The 24006-nt window shown below is 46.6% G+C and overlaps 1 protein-coding gene across 1 annotated transcript in view; it reads left to right on the forward strand.

The window, feature by feature from the left end:
* The window catches only part of ERLEC1 (endoplasmic reticulum lectin 1), a 39626-nt gene extending 29562 nt beyond the window's left edge, over window positions 1-10064 (forward strand). The window contains exons 10-14 of the mRNA XM_073628563.1: window positions 1525-1584; window positions 1763-1887; window positions 4009-4086; window positions 4182-4257; window positions 9863-10064. Coding sequence (XP_073484664.1) covers window positions 1525-1584; window positions 1763-1887; window positions 4009-4086; window positions 4182-4257; window positions 9863-9934 — 411 coding nt within the window. The 3' untranslated portion in view covers window positions 9935-10064. The remainder of the gene's footprint in view (window positions 1-1524; window positions 1585-1762; window positions 1888-4008; window positions 4087-4181; window positions 4258-9862) is intronic.
* The last annotated feature ends 13942 nt before the right edge of the window (window positions 10065-24006 follow it).

Here is a 24006-nt window from a genome sequence, read left to right on the forward strand (position 1 = left end):
AGTCAGCAGCTACAGAATTTATTTGTAGCGGCTGACTTTTTTATTTTATTTTTTTTTTTTGAAGGAGCTCCTCTTTAAAGCAGAACTAAACCCTCCTATACTTTTTGGCCAAGGAATCTGCCATCTTAGCCTCTGTTTGACCTGTAACTGCCATGGTGTTGTGCATATGATCAGTCATGACTCCAGCCATTGAATGGTTTGACAGTTTGATTGAGAACACAAGCAAATGTGACAGTTTTATTCCCGAAATGTAACTGCTCTTTTTTCAAATTGTTAAATCGATGGGTTTAGTTCCACTTTTTAAGAGCGGAGCGCTGGCATGCTGAGCTGAAGCAACTTTTCTTTATTGGATTGCAGCCGGTGTCACCTCTGATTTCTATCATGTTAGAAGTGAGCTTTGTCAAAGACCGGCACACACGGATTTTACAGTGGAGCCTGTGATGAGCCCCTGGTCCTGAGCGATATCTATATCTTCTTTAGATATTTTTCCATACTTGCTGCTGCTTTTAAAGAGGCAAAACTTTGGAAACTGTGCACAAGTTGCAGATATATACCGACCCAGACATACACTTTAACCACTTAAAGACCAGGCCTATTCTGGCACATTTTGTAAGTAAAAATCATCAGTATTTTTTGCTAGAAAATTACTTAGAATCCTGAAATATTATTATAAATGCTTTTATTTTTATTTTTTTTTGTTTTGTTTTGTTTTTTTTTTGTTTGTTTGTTTAGCAGAGACCCTAGAGAATAAAATGGAGATTGTTGCAAATTTTTTTTTTTTTTTTTTTTTTTTTTTTTTTTTTTTTTTTTTTATATGCCGTACCTCCAATACAGGCAGGCAGTTACTGAATTGCAGGAACAATCCATGAACTACGAGAACGCTCAGCAGCGCCCTTGCATTTCATTGAGAACTACAATGGTGGACGGTACTTGTACTCCATTCACAAGACCTTGTGGATGAATAGATGCATCCGTGTGTGTGTGTGTGACAGTGGGTGTGGGAGAAGATCCCCTGCCCGCTGTCAGAGAGGGGAGCCATGGTAGCAGGTGGGTGGAAAGGAGCATGTTATACCCTAAATGTGGGTGTAACATAGATCATATTCCTAAAAATGAAATTAGCCTTTTAAATTCCAGGTGCATTAAAACAAAAGTTGTCCAATGTCCTACGGCTTTTCTTTCTAAAGTGACCGCTGCCCGCCCAAGTAAAAAAAAAAAAAAAAAAAAAGATCCTGCCCTCTGCCAACAGCTATACACTAGGACCCTTGCGCTCTGCGTGGAAGCAGTGGCCTCCCTGCAAAGGCAATAGAGCCATTTCCAGTACAGTAGCCTTATGTGGCCTTGGTGACTCTCTCTCTCTCGGATGACCTACTAAGGAGAAGTGATTTCTGCTTTTGATTGCCAGGTTCATAAACCACTTATACATGCTTTTATAAATACAGAAAATGTTATTGCATGTAACGTGCCTTGTTTGGTTGCTCTGAGATCATTCGCATTGTTTATGTTGTTGTCTGATGTCATTCTCAGGGTGTCGGTTGGTGGAAGTACGAATTCTGCTATGGAAAACACGTTCACCAATACCATGAGGTAATTGCAATACTCGCTACAACCAGGAGATGGCGTTAATAAGCCATACATGCGGAGAAGCCGTCTTTAGAGGCTTTGCTGTGCCGATCATCATCATGCCACATAGAAGTTGGCCTTTGTTTCACTGCATACATGAGTTTTGATTTATTATATTTCTGCACATTTTTTTAATTTGTAGGATAAAGACACTGGCAGGACTACACTTGTTGTTGGCCAATGGAAAGAAGAGGAACATCTAGACTGGGCAAAGAAGAACGCTGCAAGGCTCTTCCACCCTCCAGGAGACGGAGTCCAGACTGTGAGGCAAGTCTCTGTACTACTCCATGTCCCTCTATTAGTGTAATCCTAGAGAACCTGGGAATGAGGTGGTTACACACGTCCTCAGGGCTGAGGCACTGCGTTACATTAGTGTAGTGCCTTGTGACAACATTAGAGGGACTACTAGCAGCATTGTTGTTTTTCTTATGTGACATTTTTAATTATTGCCTTGAATGTCCTGCTCTGCTGCTGGAGGTTGACTGGCCAATTTTCAATGTTTTAGATCAGGGGTATCCAAACTTTCCAAATAATGGGCCAGTTTACTGTCATTCAGAGTTTAGGGGGCTTGACTGTGACATTTGGGAGTAGAAAATGTCCTGATGTCAGTGGGAGTTAACAATGTCATCGTTGGTGTCAGTGGGAATGAATAGTGCCCCTTATTGGTGTCAGTGGGGGAGGATGGTGCCCCTTATTGGTGTCAGTGGGAATGAATAGTGCCCCTTATTGGTGTCAGTGGGGGAGGATGGTGCCCCTTATTGGTGTCAGTGGGGGAGGATGGTGCCCCTTATTGGTGTCAGTGGGGGGGGGTGCCCCTTATTGGTGTCAGTGGGGGAGGATGGTGCCCCTTATTGGTGTCAGTGGGGGAGGATGGTGCCCCTTATTGGTGTCAGTGGGGGAGGATGGTGCCCCTTATTGGTGTCAGTGGGGGAGGATGGTGCCCCTTATTGGTGTCAGTGGGGGAGGATGGTGCCCCTTATTGGTGTCAGTGGGGGGGGGGGGGGGGGGATGGTGCCCCTTATTGGTGTCAGTGGGGGGAATAGTAACAAGGTATACTTGTGCTTGGGTCCCAATAGCTTGTATACATGCTTATATAAACTCTTAGGTGCTAAAGGGTTGTGACCACATATTAACACTAAAAATACTGAATGAACCTTCTGCACACTGCAATACCCTTTCAAGTAAACTTTGAAATAAAAAACAGGGATAATTGGGATATTTCACACATATTGCAAAACATGTTTAAAGGTTAAGTTCACCTTTAGAGCCCTTTCACACTGGGGAGGCGTCGGCGGTAAAACGCAGCTATTAGCGGCGTTTTACCATAGGTATTTGGCCGCTAGCGGGGCGGTTTTACCCCCCGCTAGCGGCCGAGAAAGGGTTAAATACCACCGCAAAGCGCCTCTGCAGAGGCGCTTTGCCGGCGGTATAGCCGCGCCGTCCCCATGATTTCAATGGGCAGGAGCGGTAAAGGAGCAGTATACACTCCGCTTCTTCACCGCTCTGAAGATGCTGTTGGCAGGCCTTTTTTTACCGTCCTGCCAGCGCATCGCTCCAGTGTGAAAGCCCTCGGGGCTTTCACACTGGATACACAGCAGCGGCACTTTCGGGTCGGTTTGCAGGCGCTATTATTAGCGCAATAGTGCCTGCAAACTGCCCCAGTGTGAAAGGGCTCTGACAGAAAATCTGTAAGGTGAACTTACACTGGACTCCTCCCGGTCCCGCTAACTTGGAGTCCGGCGATTCCCCCGCACTGATGCATCATATCACCGCTGTACCCGTCTGGGGATTTAAAATCCCCGCAGCTTTCTCTCCTCTTCGCCCATGGTAACAGGACAGGCTTCGCGGGTTCTGATTGGTCGTGCCAACCAATTAGAGAGCTCCTAAACTTACCATCAGATGAGGTATGTTTTTGGAGATTAAGCTGTGGGGGATTTCTAAGCCCCGGACCGGTGAGGCGGCGATGTGTCAGTGCAGGTGATCGCCGCGCTCCAGGTCACTGGGGGGTGGTGAGGAGGGCATCCTGTGTAAGTTCACCTTGCAGATTTTTCTCTAAAGGTGAACTTACCCTTTTAAGCTGGCCAACTGCGTCAAAGTAATCCCTCTGATGGCCATTTGTACTCTTCTCTGCCACTGCAAATTCTACTGTGGACTTTCTGAATATTTTGCTGTGACTTCAGTTAGGGTTTGTTCACCTTTTACAATACATGTACCCATGCATTCCAGTGTCCCCTGTACAGTAAAAAAAGCACTGCTCAGATTTTGAAAAAGGAGGTTCTTTTCAATGTCGTACCTGTAGGCCATATGAAGCATCTCCCAAGCCTGTGAAGATAAATCCTAAGTAGGTGCGTTTTTAGTAAAACTGGTTTCTACTAAAATGTTTTTTAGAATGGTGTCCCATTTCTACGGCGGAGGAGATATCTGTGACTTCACGAATAAACCCCGACACGTCATAGTGAAATTAAAGTGAGTATATCGTGTGTGTTCTGCTTTATTTCTGGCTGTTTTATAAAGCGAGTTGTCACTTTTATGCTGATGTGATTACTGTTCTCTTCTGATAGGTGTAAGGAGTCCGAGTCCCCACATGCTGTTACTGTATATATGCTCGAGCCACAAACATGCCAGTATGTTCTCGGGGTAAGTACAGATTTCTCACTTCATTCTATGCGATCAGTGAAAATTCTGTTTGTAAAGCTGTGTACACATGGGCGGACTTATTAGCATCAAACTTTCGACGGACGTTCGGACAACCGGATTTGCCCACACACGAACAGACTAAAGTCCGTTGGTATGAACATGATGACATACAAAGGGACTAGAATAAGGACGTTCGTAGCCAGTAGCCAATAGCTGCCCTAGCGTCCTTTTTTGTCCGTCGGACTAGCATACAGACGAACGGACTTTTCGACCGGACTCGATTCCATCGGAAAGATTTGAAATATGTTCCAGATCTAAAGTCTGTCTGATTTTTGACAGAAAAAGTCCACTGAAGGTCCGATGAAGCCCACACACATGGTCGGATTGTCCGACAGATTCGTTCCATCGGACCAGTCCGGTCGAAAAGTCCACCCGTGTGTGTACACGGCATTAGAGTATATTATGAGGCCTGATCATATAGATTGTGTAGAAAATCCAATATTGTTTCCCTACCTTCAGCAAATCGCTTAAAAAAAAAATTAACCACTTCAGCCCCGGAAGATTTTACCCCCTTCCTGACCAGAGCCTTTGTTGCAATTCGGCACTGCGTCGCTTTAACTGACAATTGCGCGGTCGTGCATTTTTTCCCACAAATAGAGCTTTCTTTTGGTGGTATTTGATCACTTCTGCGATTTTTTTTTTTTTCTCTATAAACAAAATAAGAGCGGCAATTTTGAAAAAAATGCATTATTTTTTACATTTTGCTATAATAAATATCCCCCAGAAATATATAAAAAAACTTTTTTTTTTCCTCCGTTTAGGCCGATCGTATTCTTCTACATATTTTTGGTAAAAAAAAATCGCAATAAGCGTTCATTAATTGGTTTGCGCAAACGTTATAGCGTTTACTAAATAGGGGATAATTTTATGGCATTTTTATTAATTTTTTTTTTTTTTTTTTTACTAGTAATGGCGATCAGCGATTTATTATATTTATTTATTTATTTTTTTATTGTGACTGCGACGTTATGGCGGACATGTCGGACATTTTTGACACATTTTTGGGACCATTGTCATTTATACAGCGATCGGTGCAATTAAAAATGCATTGATTCCTGTGTAAATGGCACTGGCAGTGAAGGGGTTAACCACTAGGGGGCGGGGAGGGGTTAAGTGTGTCCTAGGGAGTGATTACTAACTATAGGGGGATGGGCTGTATGTGTGACGTCACTGATCTCTGCTCCGATGACAGGGAGCAGAGATCGAGTGACACTTGTCACTAGGAAGAACGGGGAGATGCTGTTTACAACGGCATCTCCCCGTTCGTCCTCTCCATGAGGCGATCGCGGGTATCCCCGCGGCGATTGAGTCCGCGGGACCCGCGACCCGACTCACGGAGCTCCCGGCCGGCGCACGCATTGGCACGGCGGGGAATTCAAATAGACGTACAGGTACGCCCATTTGCCCAGCTGTGCCATTCTGCCGACGTATATAGGCGTGCGCCGGTCGGGAACCGGTTAAACAAATTCTTTGGGGGTTACCTTTTTTTTTTTTTTTTTTTTTTTTTTTTTTTTTTTTTTTTTTTTTTGCCTGTGCTTCTGCCTTTTTGGAGAATGACATCCCCCTCCCCCCGCAAAACGCTTCCTAAGATATGCATGCCATGCATCCCAGTAGGCTTTGGGGCTGTGTAGAACACACTGCACATGCGCAATGCAATCTGAGGGAATGGCTGCCAGGACCTGGAATATACAGACAGCCACGCTGATGATGTCAGAAAAGATGACGATGTGGGGCCCAGCCTGGGTGGCAAACAATGTCATAGATACAATAAGGAAATGAGTGTAGACGTTTTGATAATTATGTAGATTTTTGATAATGTCATTTGAAGGGTAGTCTATCCAAAACCAATTACCCGCTGCCTTGTTTTGTTTTGGGGGAGTCTGGTTGACCAGAAAAAAAATTGTGTAAATGTCTGTTTGAAAATCTACTAGTTTATGGGCAGCGTAACTCTTCCAATTAACCACTTAAAGACCGCAATATGTATATTTACTTTGCGGCTTTCAAGTGTTGTACCGGGGTGATGCCTGCCAGTGCCTCTCTGGGTTCTCCGTCCCTACCAGAGAACCCAGAACTGAAACCTGCACTTCCGTGGATTACCATAGAGCATTTTGAGGAACAGAAGGTCCCTGATGAGCTCTATGGTAAAGCGGAGGCGACGAGCATTTTCGTCACTTCTGGTTTCCCTGGTTGTAAACTGCGCCATTTTTAAAATGGGAACGCATCTAAACTCTGATCTTGGTTTAATTAAATGCTTTTAAGGGCAGAGGGGACCCCAGATCTCATAAGGAGTATCTGTCACTGCCTATTGCTGTCACAAGGGATTTTGACATACCTTGTGACAGCAATAAGCGATAAAAAAAAAAAAAATGGAAAGAAACAGTGTAAAAAAAAAAAAAAAAAAAGCAAAATTTTAAATCCCCCCCCCGTCCCCCGTCCCCTCGTACTCACGCGCAAAGGTGAAAGCACACAGTCCCGTATGCATACGTGAAGGCAATCGCACCACACATGTAAGGTTTTGCCGCGAACGTCAGAGCAATAATTTTAGCACCAGACCTCCTCTGTAACACTCCACTGGTAACCTGGAAAGGCGTTTAAAGAGGAAGTAAACCCTGATAGGTTTTACTTCCTCTTTTTTCCCTTGCAAAGTAAAAGCATAATGGCCATTATGTGTCACTTACCTGCAAACGAAGCCTGCGCTGTCCCCGCTGGTGGCTGCATCCATCTTCGCCCCTCTTCCTTCAGGGGCCACGGACTTCGGCTCTGTGACTGGCTAGAGCCGTGTGGCGTCACTCCCGTACATGCACGCGGGAGCCGTTAGTCACAGCACTTGCGAGTGAAGAAACAACACGGAGGTCAGCCACAGCCGTTTCCCATTTAGGAGATATTTGCTGTACGCTGCGCCGATGCTGTCATACTACCTATAGGTAAAAGTCACAATCGGAGGTTTACAACCACTTTAAAGCTTCTCCTATGGAGATTTTTTTAATACTGAAGTTTGGTGCCATTCTGCAAGCATGCACAATTTTAAAGCGTGTCATGTTAAGTATCTACTCGACATAACACCATCTTTTATATTTTACAAACAAATTGGGTATTACATGGGGGTTGATTTACTAAAACTGGAGAGTGCAAAATCTGCTGCAGCTCTGCATGGCAGCCAATCAGCTTCCAGGTTTTTGTGTCAAAGTTAAATTAAACAAGCTGAAGTTTAAAAGCTGCTTATTAATTTTAAACCATGCACAGCTGCACCAGATTTTGCACTCTCCAGTTTTTGTAAATCAACCTCACTGTGTTTGCATTAAACTTCATTAAAGTGTATTTTTTCCCAAAAAAATAGAAAAAAACGCTGCACAAATACTGTGTGACATAAAGAATTGCAAAACCCACCATTTTATTCTCTAGGGCCTTTGCTAAAAATAAATAAAAAAAAATTTTTATATATAATGTGTGTGTGTGTTCGGGGGTTCTATTTTCTAGCAAAAAAAGCCGATTTTTAGATGGCCTGATCTTGAAATGGTTGAAAAGGAAACCTGCCCTAGTTACACACCTCTCTTAGCCTCCAGTATTAGGTGACCAGCTGGTCATAAACAAATATGCTAATTAGAAAGTCGTATTTGGGTCAGAACTTTAACCACTTGCCTACAGGGCACTTAAACCCCCTTCCTGCCAAGACCAATTTTCAGCTTTCAGCGCTGTCACACTTTGAATGACAATTGCGCGGTCATGCATCATTGTACCCAAATTACATTTTTAACTGGTGGCTACTGATAGGTGGCACTGGCAGTTGGCACTGATGAGGCAGCCGCTGCTCTCTGTGTGAGGGACCGATGTCCCTCTGACAGAAGCCAGTAATCGGCTTTTTTTTTTTCCCACGTGAGGGGAAAAAAAAAATACCGATTACCTATCTTCTGTTATACATCATGTGATCAGCTGTCATTGGCTGACAGCTGATCACGTGGTAAGGGGCCGGGATCTCATAGGCTTAGTGATCACAGAGTACCCCCCGCAGGGACGCACAGGCAGCTCATGCACCGGAGGACGTCCATGGACACCCTCCTGGCAATTAAGACCTGCGATGTAGCCGTGTTTCGGCTATAGTGTGGGTGGCAAGTAGTTAGTCATAAAGGCATTGAATCAGTATGACAGCCAGTCAGCATTTTAATGTTAGCTGGGATACCAGGGTCAGATTGCCGTATGCAAGCCTTAAAAGGCAAAAAAAAAAAGTGCCTAAAAGAAGTAATCATTTGTTGGAGTTCCCTTTAACCCCTTCCCGCCGACCGAACGCACATATGCGTCCTCGGCTTTCCGGGGTTATACCGGGATGATGCCCGCAGCTGCAGGCATCATCCCGGTACCGTTGTTTTCAGCGGGCGATCAGCTACCCGAATATAACAACCGATGCGGCTAAAAGCCGCTCGGCTGTTATACCGGAGGAGCGGGAGGGGACATCCCCCCCCCCTCCCGCCGCTGTTACCGGGCCTCCCGTGCGATCGGGAGGCCCGGTGTCCATTCGGGAATCTCCGGCGGCTGGGGGCGGGCTGGAACGAAGCTGTGAGCGGCTTCGTTCCAGCCTTCTAATTGTAAACGCGGAAGCGACGTCATGACGTCACTTCCCGTTTACTCGGCTGCCAATGGCGCCGAATTTAAAAAAGTACACAGTATTCAGAATCGCCGTTTTCGGCGATCTGAATACTTTGAAGTGTAAAGGAGGGATGGGGGGTCTTTTAGACCCCCCATCCCTCCATAAAGAGTACCTGTCACCACATATTACTGTCACAAGGGATGTTTACATTGCTTGTGACAGCAATAAAAGTAAAAAAAAAAAAAAAAATTTTTAAACACAATTTATAAAAGTACAAAAATAAATAAAATAAATAAATAAAAAAAAAAAAAAAATTTTTAAAGCGCCCCCGTCCCCGCGAGCTCGCGCAGCGAAGAAAACGCATACGGAAGTCGCGCCCGCATATGTAAACGGTGTTCAAACCACACATGTGAGGTATCGCCGCGATCGTCAGAGCGAGAGCAATAATTCCAGCCCTAGACCTCCTCTGTAGCTCAAACCTGGTAACCGTAAAAAATTTTTAAAGTGTCGCCTATGGAAATTCATAGGTACCGTAGTTCGTCGCCATTCCACGAGTGCGTGCAATTATAAAGCGTGACATGTTTGGTATCTATTTACTCGGCGTAACATCATCTTTCACATTATACAAAAAAATTGGGGTAACTTTACTGTTTGGATTTTTTAAAATTCATGAAAGTGTCACTTTTCCAAAAATTTGCGTTTAAAACACCGCTGCACAAATACCGTGTGATAAAAAATATTGCAACAATCGCCATTTTATTCTTTAGACTCTCTTCTAAAAAAATATATATAATGTTTGGGGGTTCTAAGTAATTTTCTAGCAAAAAATACGGATTTTAACTTGTAAACACCAAATTTCAAAAATAGGCTTAGTCATGAAAGGGTTAACCTTTGCTGTTGTCATATGCCAGCCTACTTGTTGTCTGGAGTGCCATTCAGTGTGTCTTCCTCCAATGTCCTCAGGTGGAATCTCCGGTGATATGCAAAATTCTGGATACTGCTGATGAAAACGGCCTCCTCTCCATTCCTAACTGAGACCCAAAAATGATGCTGAGAAATCTTCTGGGACCTGAATCAGCGGGAGCAACACTGTACAAAGGAGAACTGTTCTAGGATTTGTGTATATGTGTGTGTATATATTGGAAATACAGATTTTAAATACAAATGGCTTTTTTTTTTTTTTCATCTAGGTTTAGGGCCAGTTCACACCACATGCAGTCCAATGCGTTTTTTTTTTTTTTTTTCTGCATCAAAAACGCATGGAAAGTAGATTATATGGTTATTATATGATGTAGTTCACATCACACCAGTGCTGGCAGTTCCAGTGCGTTCCAGTTCCAGAAAAAAAGTAGAACATGCTGCATTTTTCCTGGACTGTACTGGAACGCTGAAAAACGCACAAATGCACCAAAAACGCACTAGAACCCCACATGCCCTTAAGGTTTAAAAAAAAAGAGCAGGAAAAATGCACTGGACTGCATCAAAAACGCACCAAAACATGTCAAAAAGTGCATGCAGAAAAGCATCTGGAACGCATCATGACTGCGTTTTCTATGGTGTGAACTGGCCCTTAGAGTTGATTTACTAAAGAGGTAGATTCTGATCACTTTGTAAAGCACATATTCACTTATAATAATAGTATATAAGGTAAACCTGAGCACACTTCCAGGCCAAGGAGGTCCTGTCTCACTGCTGGAACACAGCGCTGGATACTATATACATGAGACCACATACAGTTCATAGAGCATGAACAGCAAGCTCACCTGTTAGGCCCCTTTCACACTGGGGTGGTGGGGACATCAGCGGTAAAACATCGCTATTTTTAGCGCTGCTTTACCATCGTTTTTGCAGCGGGATTCAGCCGCTAGCGGTGCGGGTTGAACCCCCACTGGCGGACGAAAAAGGGTTAAAACCGCTCGCATAGCCGCGCTGCCCCATTGATTTTAATGGGCAGGAGCGGTGAATACACCGCTCCAAAGATGCGGTTTGCAGGAGTTTTTTTTTCTCTCCCTGTTAGCGCACCGCTTCAGTGTGAAAGCCCTCAGGCTTTCACACTGAAGAAACAGTAGAGGCAGTTTTAGGTCGGTTTGCAGGCAGTATTTTTAGCACAATAACGCCTGCAAACCGCCCCAGTGTGAAAGGGCTCTTAGTGCTGTAAATAGTCCATTTGCGCCAGCTTGGCCCAAACTAAAGGACATTAAAGTAACACTAAACACGTATACTGTTTAATTTACATTCTCCCTTTTATTTCTGTATATGGACGATGGCACTGTAATTAATTTACCAGTTGACCTCTGGAAGGTTTTACCCCCTTCATGACCAGGCCATTTTTTGCGAAACAGGAACTGTTATTTTAACTGACAATTGCGCGGGCATGCGACGCTGTACCCAAATAAAATTGATGTCCTTTTTTTCCCACAAAGCTTTCTTTTGGTGATATTTGATCACCTCTGTGGTTTTTATTTTTTGTTATAAACAAAAAAGACGACAATTTTGGTTTAAAAAAAAAAAAAAAAAATTACTTTCTATTATAAAACATATCCAATAAAAATTTTTTTTTTTTAAATGTAAGTTTCTTCATACATTTTTACCAATATGTATTCCGCTACATATTTTTGGTAAAAAAATAAAATTCCAATAAGCGTATATTGATTGGTTTGTGCAAAAGTTGTACCATCTACAAACTATAGATTTGGGATATATATACTGGAATGTTTTTTTTCTTTATTTTTTTTTTTTAATAATCGTGATGTCTGCAATCAGCGACCTATAGCAGGACTGTGATATTGCGGTGGACATTCTGACATTTTGTGGGAACCAGTGACACTAATACATTGATTCGTGCTAAAAATATACACTGTCACTGTACTAATGACACTGGCTGGGAAGGGGTTAAACATCTAGGACAGGGATGTCAAACTCAATTTCATTGTGGGCCGCATCAGCATTATGATTGTCCTCAAAAGGGCCGGTTGTATCTGTAAGTTTAGATGTCCAGCGCATCCCCTCCCCTTACATTAGATATCAAGAGCCACCCCACCATCAGAAGTTGAGTCCCCCTACTCTCCCTAACATCACAGTGCACCCCCTTTCCTTATGCTGCTGCTGGGAAGAAGCTGGATGCATTGCTTTAAAGCAGAAAGTAGGGGTCTGGAGGAGGACCAGAGGAGGGCTGGAGCTCTCCTGCAGCTGCAGGAGAGGTGCGAGGGCCACGTGAAATGGCCTGGAGGGCCGGGTTCGGCCCGCAGGCCTTGTGTTTGACACCTGTGATCTAGGATTAAATGTGTGCCTAGCCAGTGTTTCTGTGTGCTGCTTTCACAAAGGGATGTACTGGATTTGCAGGGAAAGAAAATCCATCACATCTCGGCTATCAGGATGGAGCTCTGCATTGTTTACATAGGCTCCATCCAGCCTCTCTCCTCGACGATCAGTGGGTGCCGGCGGACATCCATTCGCCAGCAACCGCTGATCAGCTTCTGCTGTGACTAATTGCAGCAGAAACGGTGCGCATGGACGGAAGTGTAGAATCACGTGTGTATAGGTACATGATTCTGCACAGAACGGCCACCCTGTAGCAGTAAATCTGTTATAGGGGCGGTCGTAAACTGTTTCCTTAAAGGGGTTGTAAAGGTAATTTTATTTTTATTTTTTTTAAATAACAAACATGTCATACTTACCTTCACTGTGCAGCTCGTTCTGCACAGAGTGGCCCTGAACCTGCTCTTCTGGGGTCCCTCGGCGGCTGTTTCAGCTCCTCCCCGCAATAATTAACTACCTTAATGCGAGCTCCCGCATGGTGGTTAGTTGTTGCGGGCGCGCTCCCGTGATACAGCCGGTGGCTATAGCCGCTCGCTGTATCACTCGGCCCCGCCCCCCGGCGCGCCGCGTCATCGGATGTGATTGACAGCAGCGCGAGCCAATGGCTGCGCTGCTTTCAATCCATCCACTGCAGCCAATCAGCGACCAGGCTGAGCTGCAATAGAGATGACGAGAACGAGCAGCGGAGATTCGAGGCGTCAGGTAAGTAAAACGGGGGGGGCTGGGGGCGGCGGTATTGTCAAAAGTTTTTTCACCTTAATGCATATAATGCATTAAGGTGAAAAATTTTTTACCTTTACAACCCCTTTAAAACATCTAAAGTACTTTTTCCTAATCGATATACAGCTGTCACATGACCCAGCACTCTCCCAGCCTGTCTGCAGGGAAACTTAAGCAGGAGGAGCTTCTAGTCCTCTGCTGCTGGTCACATGTTCAAAATAAAAAAAAACTGTCTTTGGAATGCAAAGTGAAGATAAAAAGATATCAATAAAATGGTTTCAATCATCATACAAATATATATTTAAAATAAAATCTTTATTATTTTTTGGCAATCACGTGTAGGCAGATTTCTGCCAGTCATAAGCTGTGTCACACCCCTCCAGCCTGTGTCTTAGAATAACAGGGAGGTGAAGCCTCCACCAATCTACATGTAATATCCCACCCCCCATTGTGTTTAACTGGTTAGTGGGAATGGAGGAGGAGGGAGGGAGTGGGCAGTCATTTACCACTGTGTATACACCCACATGTGAGACTCTCTAGCATTGATGGTTTTGGAACTACATTTCCGATGGTGCTCATCCACTCTGCTGTGTAGTTGAGCATCATGGGAAATGTAGTTCCAAAACATCTGGGGTGCCAAGGTTCAGCGTCACATGGGCTGCTGAAATGTGATAGGGAGGAATTGCTCAGCATGGAAACTCACTGAAAACTGAGCATGTGCAGAGTTGCCATCACAGCTGCAAAATCCCTAGCTGAATTGGGGACATGGACAGAAGGTGGAAATAGAGAGCAGCAGGATCATCCAGGTTTTTTTTTGCAGAATACAAAAAATGAATCTCCTAGTGACCTAGTGAGTATGAAAAGCATGTAATACACCATTTATGGATCTTTTTTTATGGTGTGGGTTTAGTGACCCTTGTTCAAGGGGGTCTTCCTGTGTTCCTACTCCTGAGACTCTAAGGAATATGAACTTGGTTCTCTCAGCTGTACAAAAAGCACAGTTTGAAACCATCAGTGACATACACCTTACCACTTTAATCCACAAGGTGGTGTTTCTAGTAGTCCACATCTCTACAAAGTGAGTATTTAGGCTGGCGGCTTTATGCTGTAAGGTGGTAAATGTCCCTCTGTTGTCTGGATCTGGTTTGGGCTATTAGAGTTTATCTCTTGGTCACAATGGTAAACCTGCTTCTCATTCCAAATAGGTCCAAATCAGCTGTAGACGGCGCCTGTAAGAGGTCCCCTCGCGGGCTCGCTTCGCTCTCCGCGCTTCGGGCACGGCCTCGCTGCGCTCGGCTCTTTTAGATTCCCCCTCTAGGTCCACTTGGATGGTAGGGAAGGAACCTGGACCCAGAGCACAGGCGCCGTGTACAGCTGATTGTGGATTTTGAGCTTCGGCTATCTCCGGCGGCTGTTACTAGTTAGTACTGCGCAGGCGCTGCGCCTGCGCAGTACAGGGGGGAACTTATCCGCCAAGACACCGGCCTGCTGCGATACCATGTGATTGCTGTAACCAATCACTGCAGATCACAAGACAGTTGTAAACAATGAATGGCTTCCTTTCATACCATTTATTGATTCACAATTGTGTTGCTAGCTGTGATTGGTCACAGTGATCACATGGTACAGACAGGGCCAGCTAATCACAACAATACAGTGTCTACAGTCTGTCCTTCAGTAAAAATATTTGCTTATAGCAGTAAGGCTGCTTTCACACTGGGGCGGTAGGGGGCGTCGGCGGTAAAACAGCGCTATTTTTAGTGCTGTTTTACCGCGGTATTCGGCCGCTAGCAGTGCGGTTTTAACCCCCCGCTGGCGGCCGAAAAAGGGTTAAAACCCCTCGTATAGCGCGGCTATAGCCGCGCTGTCCCATTGATTTCAATAGGCAGGAGCGGTGAATACACTGCTCCAAAGATTTATATCGACCCCCTTACTCTGCACCCCAAGCCGTGCCTCTTGGGAATATACCCAGAACCAGAAATTAATAAATTTCCTAAAAAATTTTTGAATGAAACGCTCTTCTCTGCAAGCAGGGCAATGGATGAGGACCACTCCGCCTGGGTTTAGTGTTTGGTTAACTGAAGTGAACAACAGTTTGAAATATAAGAAGCTCATCTACACACACAGGGGTTGCCCAGCCAAATATGGGAACATCTGGGCTAGGTGGCTGCAAGCCTCAGAAACCCTCGGCTGATGGGATCACCGTTACTTACCTAGGATCTCACACTTTAACATTACTGTTGCTACTCTATTGATCTTCTGTATATCGTTATCGCAATGTGATTTGGGATCACAGGCAGAATTGAAGCAAATCTGGCCAAGATCACAAAACGTCAGATGTGATCGGGACTGATTCATTTCTTAAGTGGAAATTAACCCATTTGCTAAGTGTTTTGAAAAACACTTAGTTACGTTCCCAGCATGCTGGAATTGCTATCACTTTTGCTTGTGCTCTCAACCAAACTGTCAAACCATCAAATGTCTGGTGTCACAACTAATCACGTGGAGCACAAAAGAGATCCCAAAACGCCAGACTTGAACGGGGCCTTAAAGTGCAACTTTACCCATAACAACTTCTAAAAAAAAAAAAATAATGTTCTTTAGCAAGCAACATACATTCCACATTTATAATTATGATACCAGAATTAGTGTGAGCTGTAAGCTGCCTCCAGCATTTCTCCTGTTTCTTCTTCTGAAGCCCAGAGCCCCTGAGCAGCAGTAAATAATGAAGATGAACTAAACCAATCGATTTAACGGTTTCAAAAAAACAGTTTACATTCCTGGAATGCCGGAATTGCTAACTGTCACTTTTGCTTGTGTCCTCAACCAAACTGTCAAACCAACAAATGCCTGGTGTCATAAGCGCCGGTTCACATTAGAAGCGGCACGACTTGCAGGTCACCTCGCTGCGGCGACTTGCAAGACGACTTCTGTATAGAAGTCTATGCAAGTCGCCCCCAAAGTAGTACAGGAACCTTTCTTCTAAGTCGGAGCGACGCAAGAACGGTTCCATTGTACAGAACGGGAGGCGACTTGTCAGGCGGCTAGGTCGCCTGACAAGTCGCCCCCGTGTGAACCGGCTCTTACTGATTACATGTACAGCACCATGGCAGTTGCAGCAGTGATGTTGCTATGGGGGTGCGGTCTGCACCCGGGTTACACCTGCCAGATGACACCAGGCCCGGACTGGCAAGGGGTATTGAGAAGGGCGCAGCGGCTCCCTCCTCGTCTGCCTTCCCCTGGAGGGACATCTGTGTGGACGGAGCCTAGGAGGAGGGACATCTGTGTGGACGGAGCCTAGGAGGGGGGACATCTGTGTGGACGGAGCCTAGGAGGAGGGACATCTGTGTGGACGGAGACTAGGAGAGGGGACAGCTGTGTGGACGGAGCCTAGGAGGGGGGACAGCTGTTTGGACGGAGCCTCGAAGGAGAGACATCTGTGTGGACGGAGCCTAGGAAGGGGGACATCTGTGTGGACGGAGCCTAGGAAGGGGGACAGCTGTTTGGACGGAGCCTCGAAGGAGAGACATCTGTGTGGACGGAGCCTAGGAAGGGGGACATCTGTGTGGACGGAGCCTAGGAAGGGGGACATCTGTGTGGACGAAGCCTAGGAGGGGGGTCATCTGTGTGGACGGAGCCTAGGAGGGGGGGACATCTGTGTGGACAGAGCCTAGGAGGGGGGGGGACATCTGTGTGGACGGAGCCTAGGAGGAAGGACATCTGTGTGGACGGAGCCTAGGAGGAGGGACATCTGTGTGGACGGAGCCTAGGAGGAGGGACATCTGTGTGGACGGAGCCTAGGAAGGGGGACATCTGTGTGGACGGAGCCTAGGAAGGGGGACATCTGTGTGGACGGAGCCTAGGAAGGGGGACATCTGTGTGGACGGAGCCTAGGAAGGGGGACATCTGTGTGGACGAAGCCTAGGAGGGGGTCATCTGTGTGGACGGAGCCTAGGAGGGGGGGACATCTGTGTGGACAGAGCCTAGGAGGGGGGGGGGACATCTGTGTGGACGGAGCCTAGGAGGAGGGGGGGGACATCTGTGTGGACGGAGCCTAGGAGGAGGGACATCTGTGTGGACGGAGCCTAGGAGGAGGGACATCTGTGTGGACGGAGCCTAGGAGGGGGGACATCTGTGTGGACGGAGCCTAGGAGGGGGGACATCTGTGTGGACGGAGACTAGGAGAGGGGACAGCTGTGTGGACGGAGCCTAGGAGGGGGGACAGCTGTTTGGACGGAGCCTCGAAGGAGAGACATCTGTGTGGACGGAGCCTAGGAAGGGGGACATCTGTGTGGACGAAGCCTAGGAGGGGGGACATCTGTGTGGACGGAGCCTAGGAGGGGGGGGACATCTGTGTGGACGGAGCCTAGGAGGAGGGACATCTGTGTGGACGGAGCCTAGGAGGGGGGACATCTGTGTGGACGGAGACTAGGAGAGGGGACATTTACTAGGAGGGGGGACATCTGTGTGGACGGAGCCTAGGAGGGGGGACATCTGTGTGGACGGAGCCTAGGAGGGGGGACATCTGTGTGGACGAAGCCTAGGAGGGGGGACATCTGTGTGGACGGAGCCTAGGAGGGGGTACATCTATGTGGACGAAGCCTAGGAGGGGGGACATCTGTGTGAACGGAGACTAGGAGGGGGGACATCTGTGTGGACGGAGCCTAGGAGGAGGGACATCTGTGTGGACAGAGCCTAGGAGGGGGGACATCTGTGTGGACGGAGACTAGGAGAGGGGACATTTACTAGGAGGGGGGACATCTGTGTGGACGGAGCCTAGGAGGGGGGACATCTGTGTGGACGGAGCCTAGGAGGAGGGACATCTGTGTGGACGGAGCCTAAGAGGGGGGACATCTGTGTGGACGGAGCCTAGGAGGGGGGACATCTGTGTGGACGGAGCCTAGGAGGGGGGACATCTGTGTGGACGGAGCCTAGGAGGGGGGACATCTGTGTGGACGGAGCCTAGGAGGGGGGACATCTGTGTGGACGGAGCCTAGGAGGGGGGACATCTGTGTGGACGGAGCCTAGGAGGGGGGACATCTGTGTGGACGGAGCCTAGGAGGGGGTACATCTATGTGGACGAAGCCTAGGAGGGGGGACATCTGTGTGGACGGAGCCTAGGAGGGGGGACATCTGTGTGGACGAAGCCTAGGAGGGGGGACACCTGTGTGGACGAAGCCTAGGAGGGGGGACATCTGTGTGAACGGAGACTAGGAGGGGGGACATCTGTGTGGACGGAGCCTAGGAGGGGGGACATCTGTGTGGACGAAGCCTAGGAGGGGGGACATCTGTGTGAACGGAGACTAGGAGGGGGGACATCTGTGTGGACGGAGACTAGGAGGAGGGACATTTGTGTGGACAGAGCCCTGCTAATCTAAGGTCTGCTAATGTAGGGAGGGAGATTTACGCTGGGCATAGTCACACTGGAGTGATTACAATGGGGGATTTACAGTGGGGGGGGATACACTGGGGCAATTTACATGGGACAGGATTACCCTGAGGGGAAGTACTTTGGGCAGGACATTGGGGGGGATTTACACAGGGGAGTACAATGGGGGATTACACTACAGGGGACTAAACTGGGTAGAGTTACATGGGGGGGGGGAATACTCTGGGGGGATTTACACTATGGTGGATTACACTAGGGGGGTTATGTAGGGGAGTACAATGGGGGAATTAGGCTGGGGGAGTTTACGCTGGAGGGGGTTTTACATTGGGGGGTCCACTTACACTGGGGGGGATTACACTGCAGGGGATTACAATGGGTGGGATTTACATGGGACGGAAATACACTGAGGGGGAGTACTTTGGGGCAGTACATTAGGGGGAATTTACACAGGGGATTAAACTGGCAGAGTACACTGGGGCGATTTACAGGGGGGGGGGGGGGACTACACTGCGGGGGTTAACACTGTTACACTGGAGGGATTTACACTGGGAGGATTACAGTGCGGGGGATTACACTGGGCTGCTCGGTCTAAAATGCTTGGGCCTATTTTTTTGTCCCAGTCCGGGCATGGGAGACACCATCAAGTAAGAAGTGATATCTGACCGCAATGGTGTCACTCCCATCCGTGACAGCACACAAACAGCTCTGTCCTGTTTCTGCTGTCACTCTGCAGTGGCAGGACAGAGTACTGTGGCAGGCTGGGGGGGGGGGGGGGGGGGGCGAAGTTCTAGCCTGCTCAGTGCCCAGGGGGTGACATCAATCCTAGTGACTCCACTCATTTGCAAAACAAACAGAAGCAGCTTCCTTGGCTGTAAACGATAGGACGGTTTAATTCCGCTTTAAGGCTGTCAGCAGATCGGCCTCTACAAACTTGGCAGTGCCTGAAAATGGAGAGCAACTGAGCATGTGCAGAACAGGGTGAGACAGTGTATTGCTGGATTTTACACACTATAGGCACTTATTTTTTTTAATGTATTACATAGCTATACCTCCAAAAAGGGCCAGCCTGAAGTCATCTAAGAGGACTTAATTTTCTGATTAAAGTTCCAATTTAAATAGCTTTCTATAGTTTGTGGTGCTCAGATACAGTTTAATTTTACTTTAAGGACTTCTATGTTTGACCACAATCAACAATCAGATGCAAAATTTCTTATCCCTCATGAACAGTGATATCAGAAGCGGCCATCAGTTGGGGGGGGGGCGCTCTTTGGGTGTTTATTCAGTAGATAGTTCCGGCTCCCCTTGCCTTGGTTTGGCTGAGTTTTTGTTGAACCAAATTGCACGGAATCAGTGGCAGTTCTGGAGCGTTTTCAGCGATGCATTGTGCTGGTGGATGGTAATGGAAGTCTTGTGCTGGACTCATGGTCCACAAAGTCTGCGCTACAAGTATGGCAACTTTCCCGACAGTCCAATCTTCATGTAGCCCAAATGGACAGATCTTCCACCTTGAACCACCAAAATGGAACCACTTTGATTTCCACCAACTTGAACCACCAATGTGTGCACTGAAATCCTTGCTGCCTTTTTCAATTTGGGGGGAAACCAATGCTAAAACACAAACCTAAGAAGAAGGCGCACCAGCCTAGTGCATTACTTTAACCACTTGAGCCCCGGACCATTATGCTGCCTAAGGACCAGAGGACTTTTTCCAATTTGGCACTGCGTCGCTTTAACTGCTAATTGCGCGGTCATGCAATGCTGTACCCAAACGAAATTTGCGTCCTTTTCTTCCCACAAATAGAGCTTTCTTTTGATGGTATTTGATCACCTCTGCCGTTTTTATTTTTTACGCTATAAACGGAAAAAGACCGAAAATTTGGAAAAAAAATTATATTTTCTACTGTTTGTTATAAAAAAAAAATCCAATAAACTCAATTTTAGTCATACATTTAGGCCAAAATGTATTCGGCCACATGTCTTTGGTAAAAAAAATGTCAATAAGCGTATATTTATTGGTTTGCGCAGAAGTTATAGCGTCTACAAACTAGGGTACATTTTCTGGAATTTACACAGCTTTTAGTTTATGACTGCCTATGTCATTTCTTGAGGTGCTAAAATGGCAGGGCAGTACAAAACCCCCCCAAATGACCCCATTTTGGAAAGTAGACACCCCAAGGAAATTGCTGAGAGGCATGTTGAACCCATTGAATATTTATTTTTTTTGTCCCAAGTGATTGAATAATTACAAAAAAAAAAATATTTACAAAAAGTTGTCACTAAATGATATATTGCTCACACAGGCCATGGGCCTATGTGGAATTGCACCCCAAAATACATTTAGCTGCTTCTCCTGAGTATGGGGATACCACATGTGTGGGACTTTTTGGGAGCCTAGCCGCGTACGGGGCCCCGAAAACCAATCACTGCCTTCAGGATTTCTAAGGGCGTACATTTTTGATTTCACTCCTCACTACCTATCACAGTTTTGAAGGCCATAAAATGCCCAGATGGCACAAACCCCCCCCAAATGACCCCATTTTGGAAAGTAGACACCCCAAGCTATTTGCTGAGAGGCATGTTGAGTCCATGGAATATTTTATATTTTGACACAAGTTGCGGGAAAGTGACAATTTTTTTTTTTGCACAAAGTTGTCACTAAATGATATATTGCTCACACAGGCCATGGGCATATGTGGAATTGCACCCCAAAATACATTTAGCTGCTTCTCCTGAGTATGGGGATACCACATGTGTGGCACTTTTTGGGAGCCTAGCCGCGTACGGGGCCCCGAAAACCAATCACCGCCTTCAGGATTTCTAAGGGTGTAAATTTTTGATTTCACTCTTCACTGCCTATCACGGTTTCGGAGGCCATGGAATGCCCAGGTGGCACAAACCCCCCCAAATGACCCCATTTTGGAAAGTAGACACCCCAAGCTATTTGCTGAGAGGCATGGTGAGTATTTTGCAGCTCTCATTTGTTTTTGAAAATGAAGAAAGACAAGAAAAAACTTTTTTTTTTTTCTTTTTTCAATTTTCAAAACTTTGTGACAAAAAGTGAGGTCTGCAAAATACTCACTATACCTCTCAGCAGTGGTGAAAGGGTTAACTAGGGGGCCATCAAGGGGTTAAAACATTTATTACATAGTATATGGGGGTCCCTGTCGCTATAAAATGCTGACGGCGAAGCTAAATATTTACGTCCCTAACTAGCGTCACCAGTGACACTAATACAGTGATCAGAAAAATGATCGCTTAGTGACACTGGCGACGGGGTGATCAAGGGGTTAAAACTTTATTAGGGGGGGTTAGGGGGGTACCCTAGACCTAAAGGGGGCTAACAGTAACTGCCCTAACACACTAACTGTCACAAACTGACACCATGCAGTAATAAAAAAAAAAAAAACTGCTTGGTGTCAGTGTGACGGGGGGGGGGGGATCGGGGGGTAAAGAGGGGTGTAATGTGTGCCTGGCATGTTCTACTGTGTGTGTGTGTGTTTGGTGCACTCACATTTCAGTCTTCTCTCCTCGGCGCCGGAACGGGAGCCGAGGAGAGATGACATCACATCCCCTGCCTCTGTGTACTACACAGAGGCAGGGGAAGAATCTCATTGGCTGGGAGCGATCGCGAGGGGGAGGGCCACGTTTGGATGGCCTCCCCCTCATCTCTGATCGCTGTCAGACCAAAGGCGACCGCCGCTGGCACCGGGGGGGGGTCCGATCGGACCCCCCACCCGCGGGAAGGCAAGGACGTATATGTATGTCCTTTTGCCTGCCCGTGCCGCTCTGTAGACGTATATCGTCGTGCGGCGGTCGTCAAGTGGTTAAAACTCTTCACTGAATTAAAAAGTAAAATCCATAGTACTCACAAATGGAGAAATAAAACAAGCATTACAGTATCAAAGACACCAACAGACGCATATCCATCAGATTGGGCATTATTGACGCGTTTCGAGGGCCATGCCCTCAGCCTCAGAGCTAGCTATAGGATGAGGGTATGGCCCTTAAAATGTGTTAGCTGCACCCAGTAATATGGATTTTACTTTTTAATTTATTAAAGCACCACCCATAAATGGAACTTCCGCTGATCGGATCCCCCCCCCCTCTGCCACATTTAGCACCTTTAAGGGGGGAAGCAGATACCTGTCAAATCCTGGTGGGAGCAGGTACCAGGATTTGACAGGTATTTGCTTCCCCCCCCCTGCAAGGTGGCAAATGTGGCACCGGAGGGGGGGGAATCCGATCAGCGGAAGTTCGATTTATGGGTGGGCGAACTATGTAATGTTCAGCCCCTCCTCCCCGCCCCCCCGCTGCCTTCTGGGAGACAGGTAAGTGTCCTTATATTAAAAGTCAGCAGCTGCAGTATTTGTAGCTAAAGACTTTAAATTTGTTTTACCCAGGCGTAACTCCGCTTTAAAGAGTTTTACAGTAATGCCATAGGCTGGTGCGCCTTCCTCTTATGTTTGGACTCGTGGCAACCTTAAAGTGGTTGTAAACCCTCACATATACCCAGTTAAGTGACTGGCCTCAGATGATACACAGACATTAAACTAATCCTCCTATAAAAGTTGTACCTGTTTATCTGCGATCTTCTCTTCTCTACATCCAAAGCGTAGAATTTTCACAGAATCTCTCAGCTCTGAAAAGTAGGGGGTGGAGAGCTGAGAGATTCCCCCCCCCCCCCTTCACACAGCTCACAGGAACAGAGCCGAGGCTGTCAATCAGCTGGAGATCACTCCCCCGTCACTTTTTTTCTCTTGGTGTCAGGAAAACTTGTCAGAAGTGACTCATGTTGATAGCAGAGGAATGAGGCCATACACACTAGGGATATGCTTTGTTCATATTTCATATCTGAGGTTTACAACCACTTTAAAGTAGATTGCAAGCCTAAACTTAAATAGTCTTTAAAATGTCCCCTCCCTTCTCCTAACACATATGCTGTATAACTTGTGTAAGCAAAAAAGTATATACTTACCTATTCTCAGCCTGCTCCGGTCTGGTCGCATAATCCAAGTAAGGGCAGGGGCAAAAGGCTGAACATGTACTGCGGATGGAGTGTCCACAGGGTATGGTATGGACACTCCAGCCTCAGTGCTGCCCCCCTACATTCAACCCCATGCATTTCCTACAGGTATAGGAATCTGTTGCCATGCACGCGGTTTCAGGGCGGTTGTGGCATGGCCCTATTCATTTGAATGGGTTGAGTTTGGTGGTGGGGGGGTGTCAGGGGGTATAATTCTTACAGCTGAATGTGGACAACCCCCAAGGGTAGCTGTGTTAGGAGGGCAGTGGGGGGTTGGGGGAAGTAAAACCATAGATTACGGATCCCTGGCTACAAGTGTACACCAGGCCTAAGGTTGGTCATCATCTAGCAAAGCAGCATCTTTTTTGGACAACTGTCCTTCTGCAGAGCCCCCAAAGTCCCATTTAAAAACTTTTTTTTTTTTTTAACTGGCCTGCCTTAAAAGAGGAAATTGTGGCAACTTACATTTTTTTTTTTGTAGACATTTGTTTTTTTTTTTTTATCTCCCAGGGACACTGTGGGTCCTCCTAAAACTCCCAGATGGACAGGAACGTACACTATATTACTAAAAGTATTGGGACGCTCACTTTACACGCACATGGACTTTTATGGCATCCCAGTCTTAGTCCGTAGGGTTCAATATTGAATTGGCCCACC

The sequence above is a fragment of the Aquarana catesbeiana genome, linkage group LG04 (assembly GCF_042186555.1).
Source record: "Aquarana catesbeiana isolate 2022-GZ linkage group LG04, ASM4218655v1, whole genome shotgun sequence".
In the NCBI taxonomy this organism is placed as follows: Eukaryota; Metazoa; Chordata; class Amphibia; order Anura; family Ranidae; genus Aquarana; species Aquarana catesbeiana.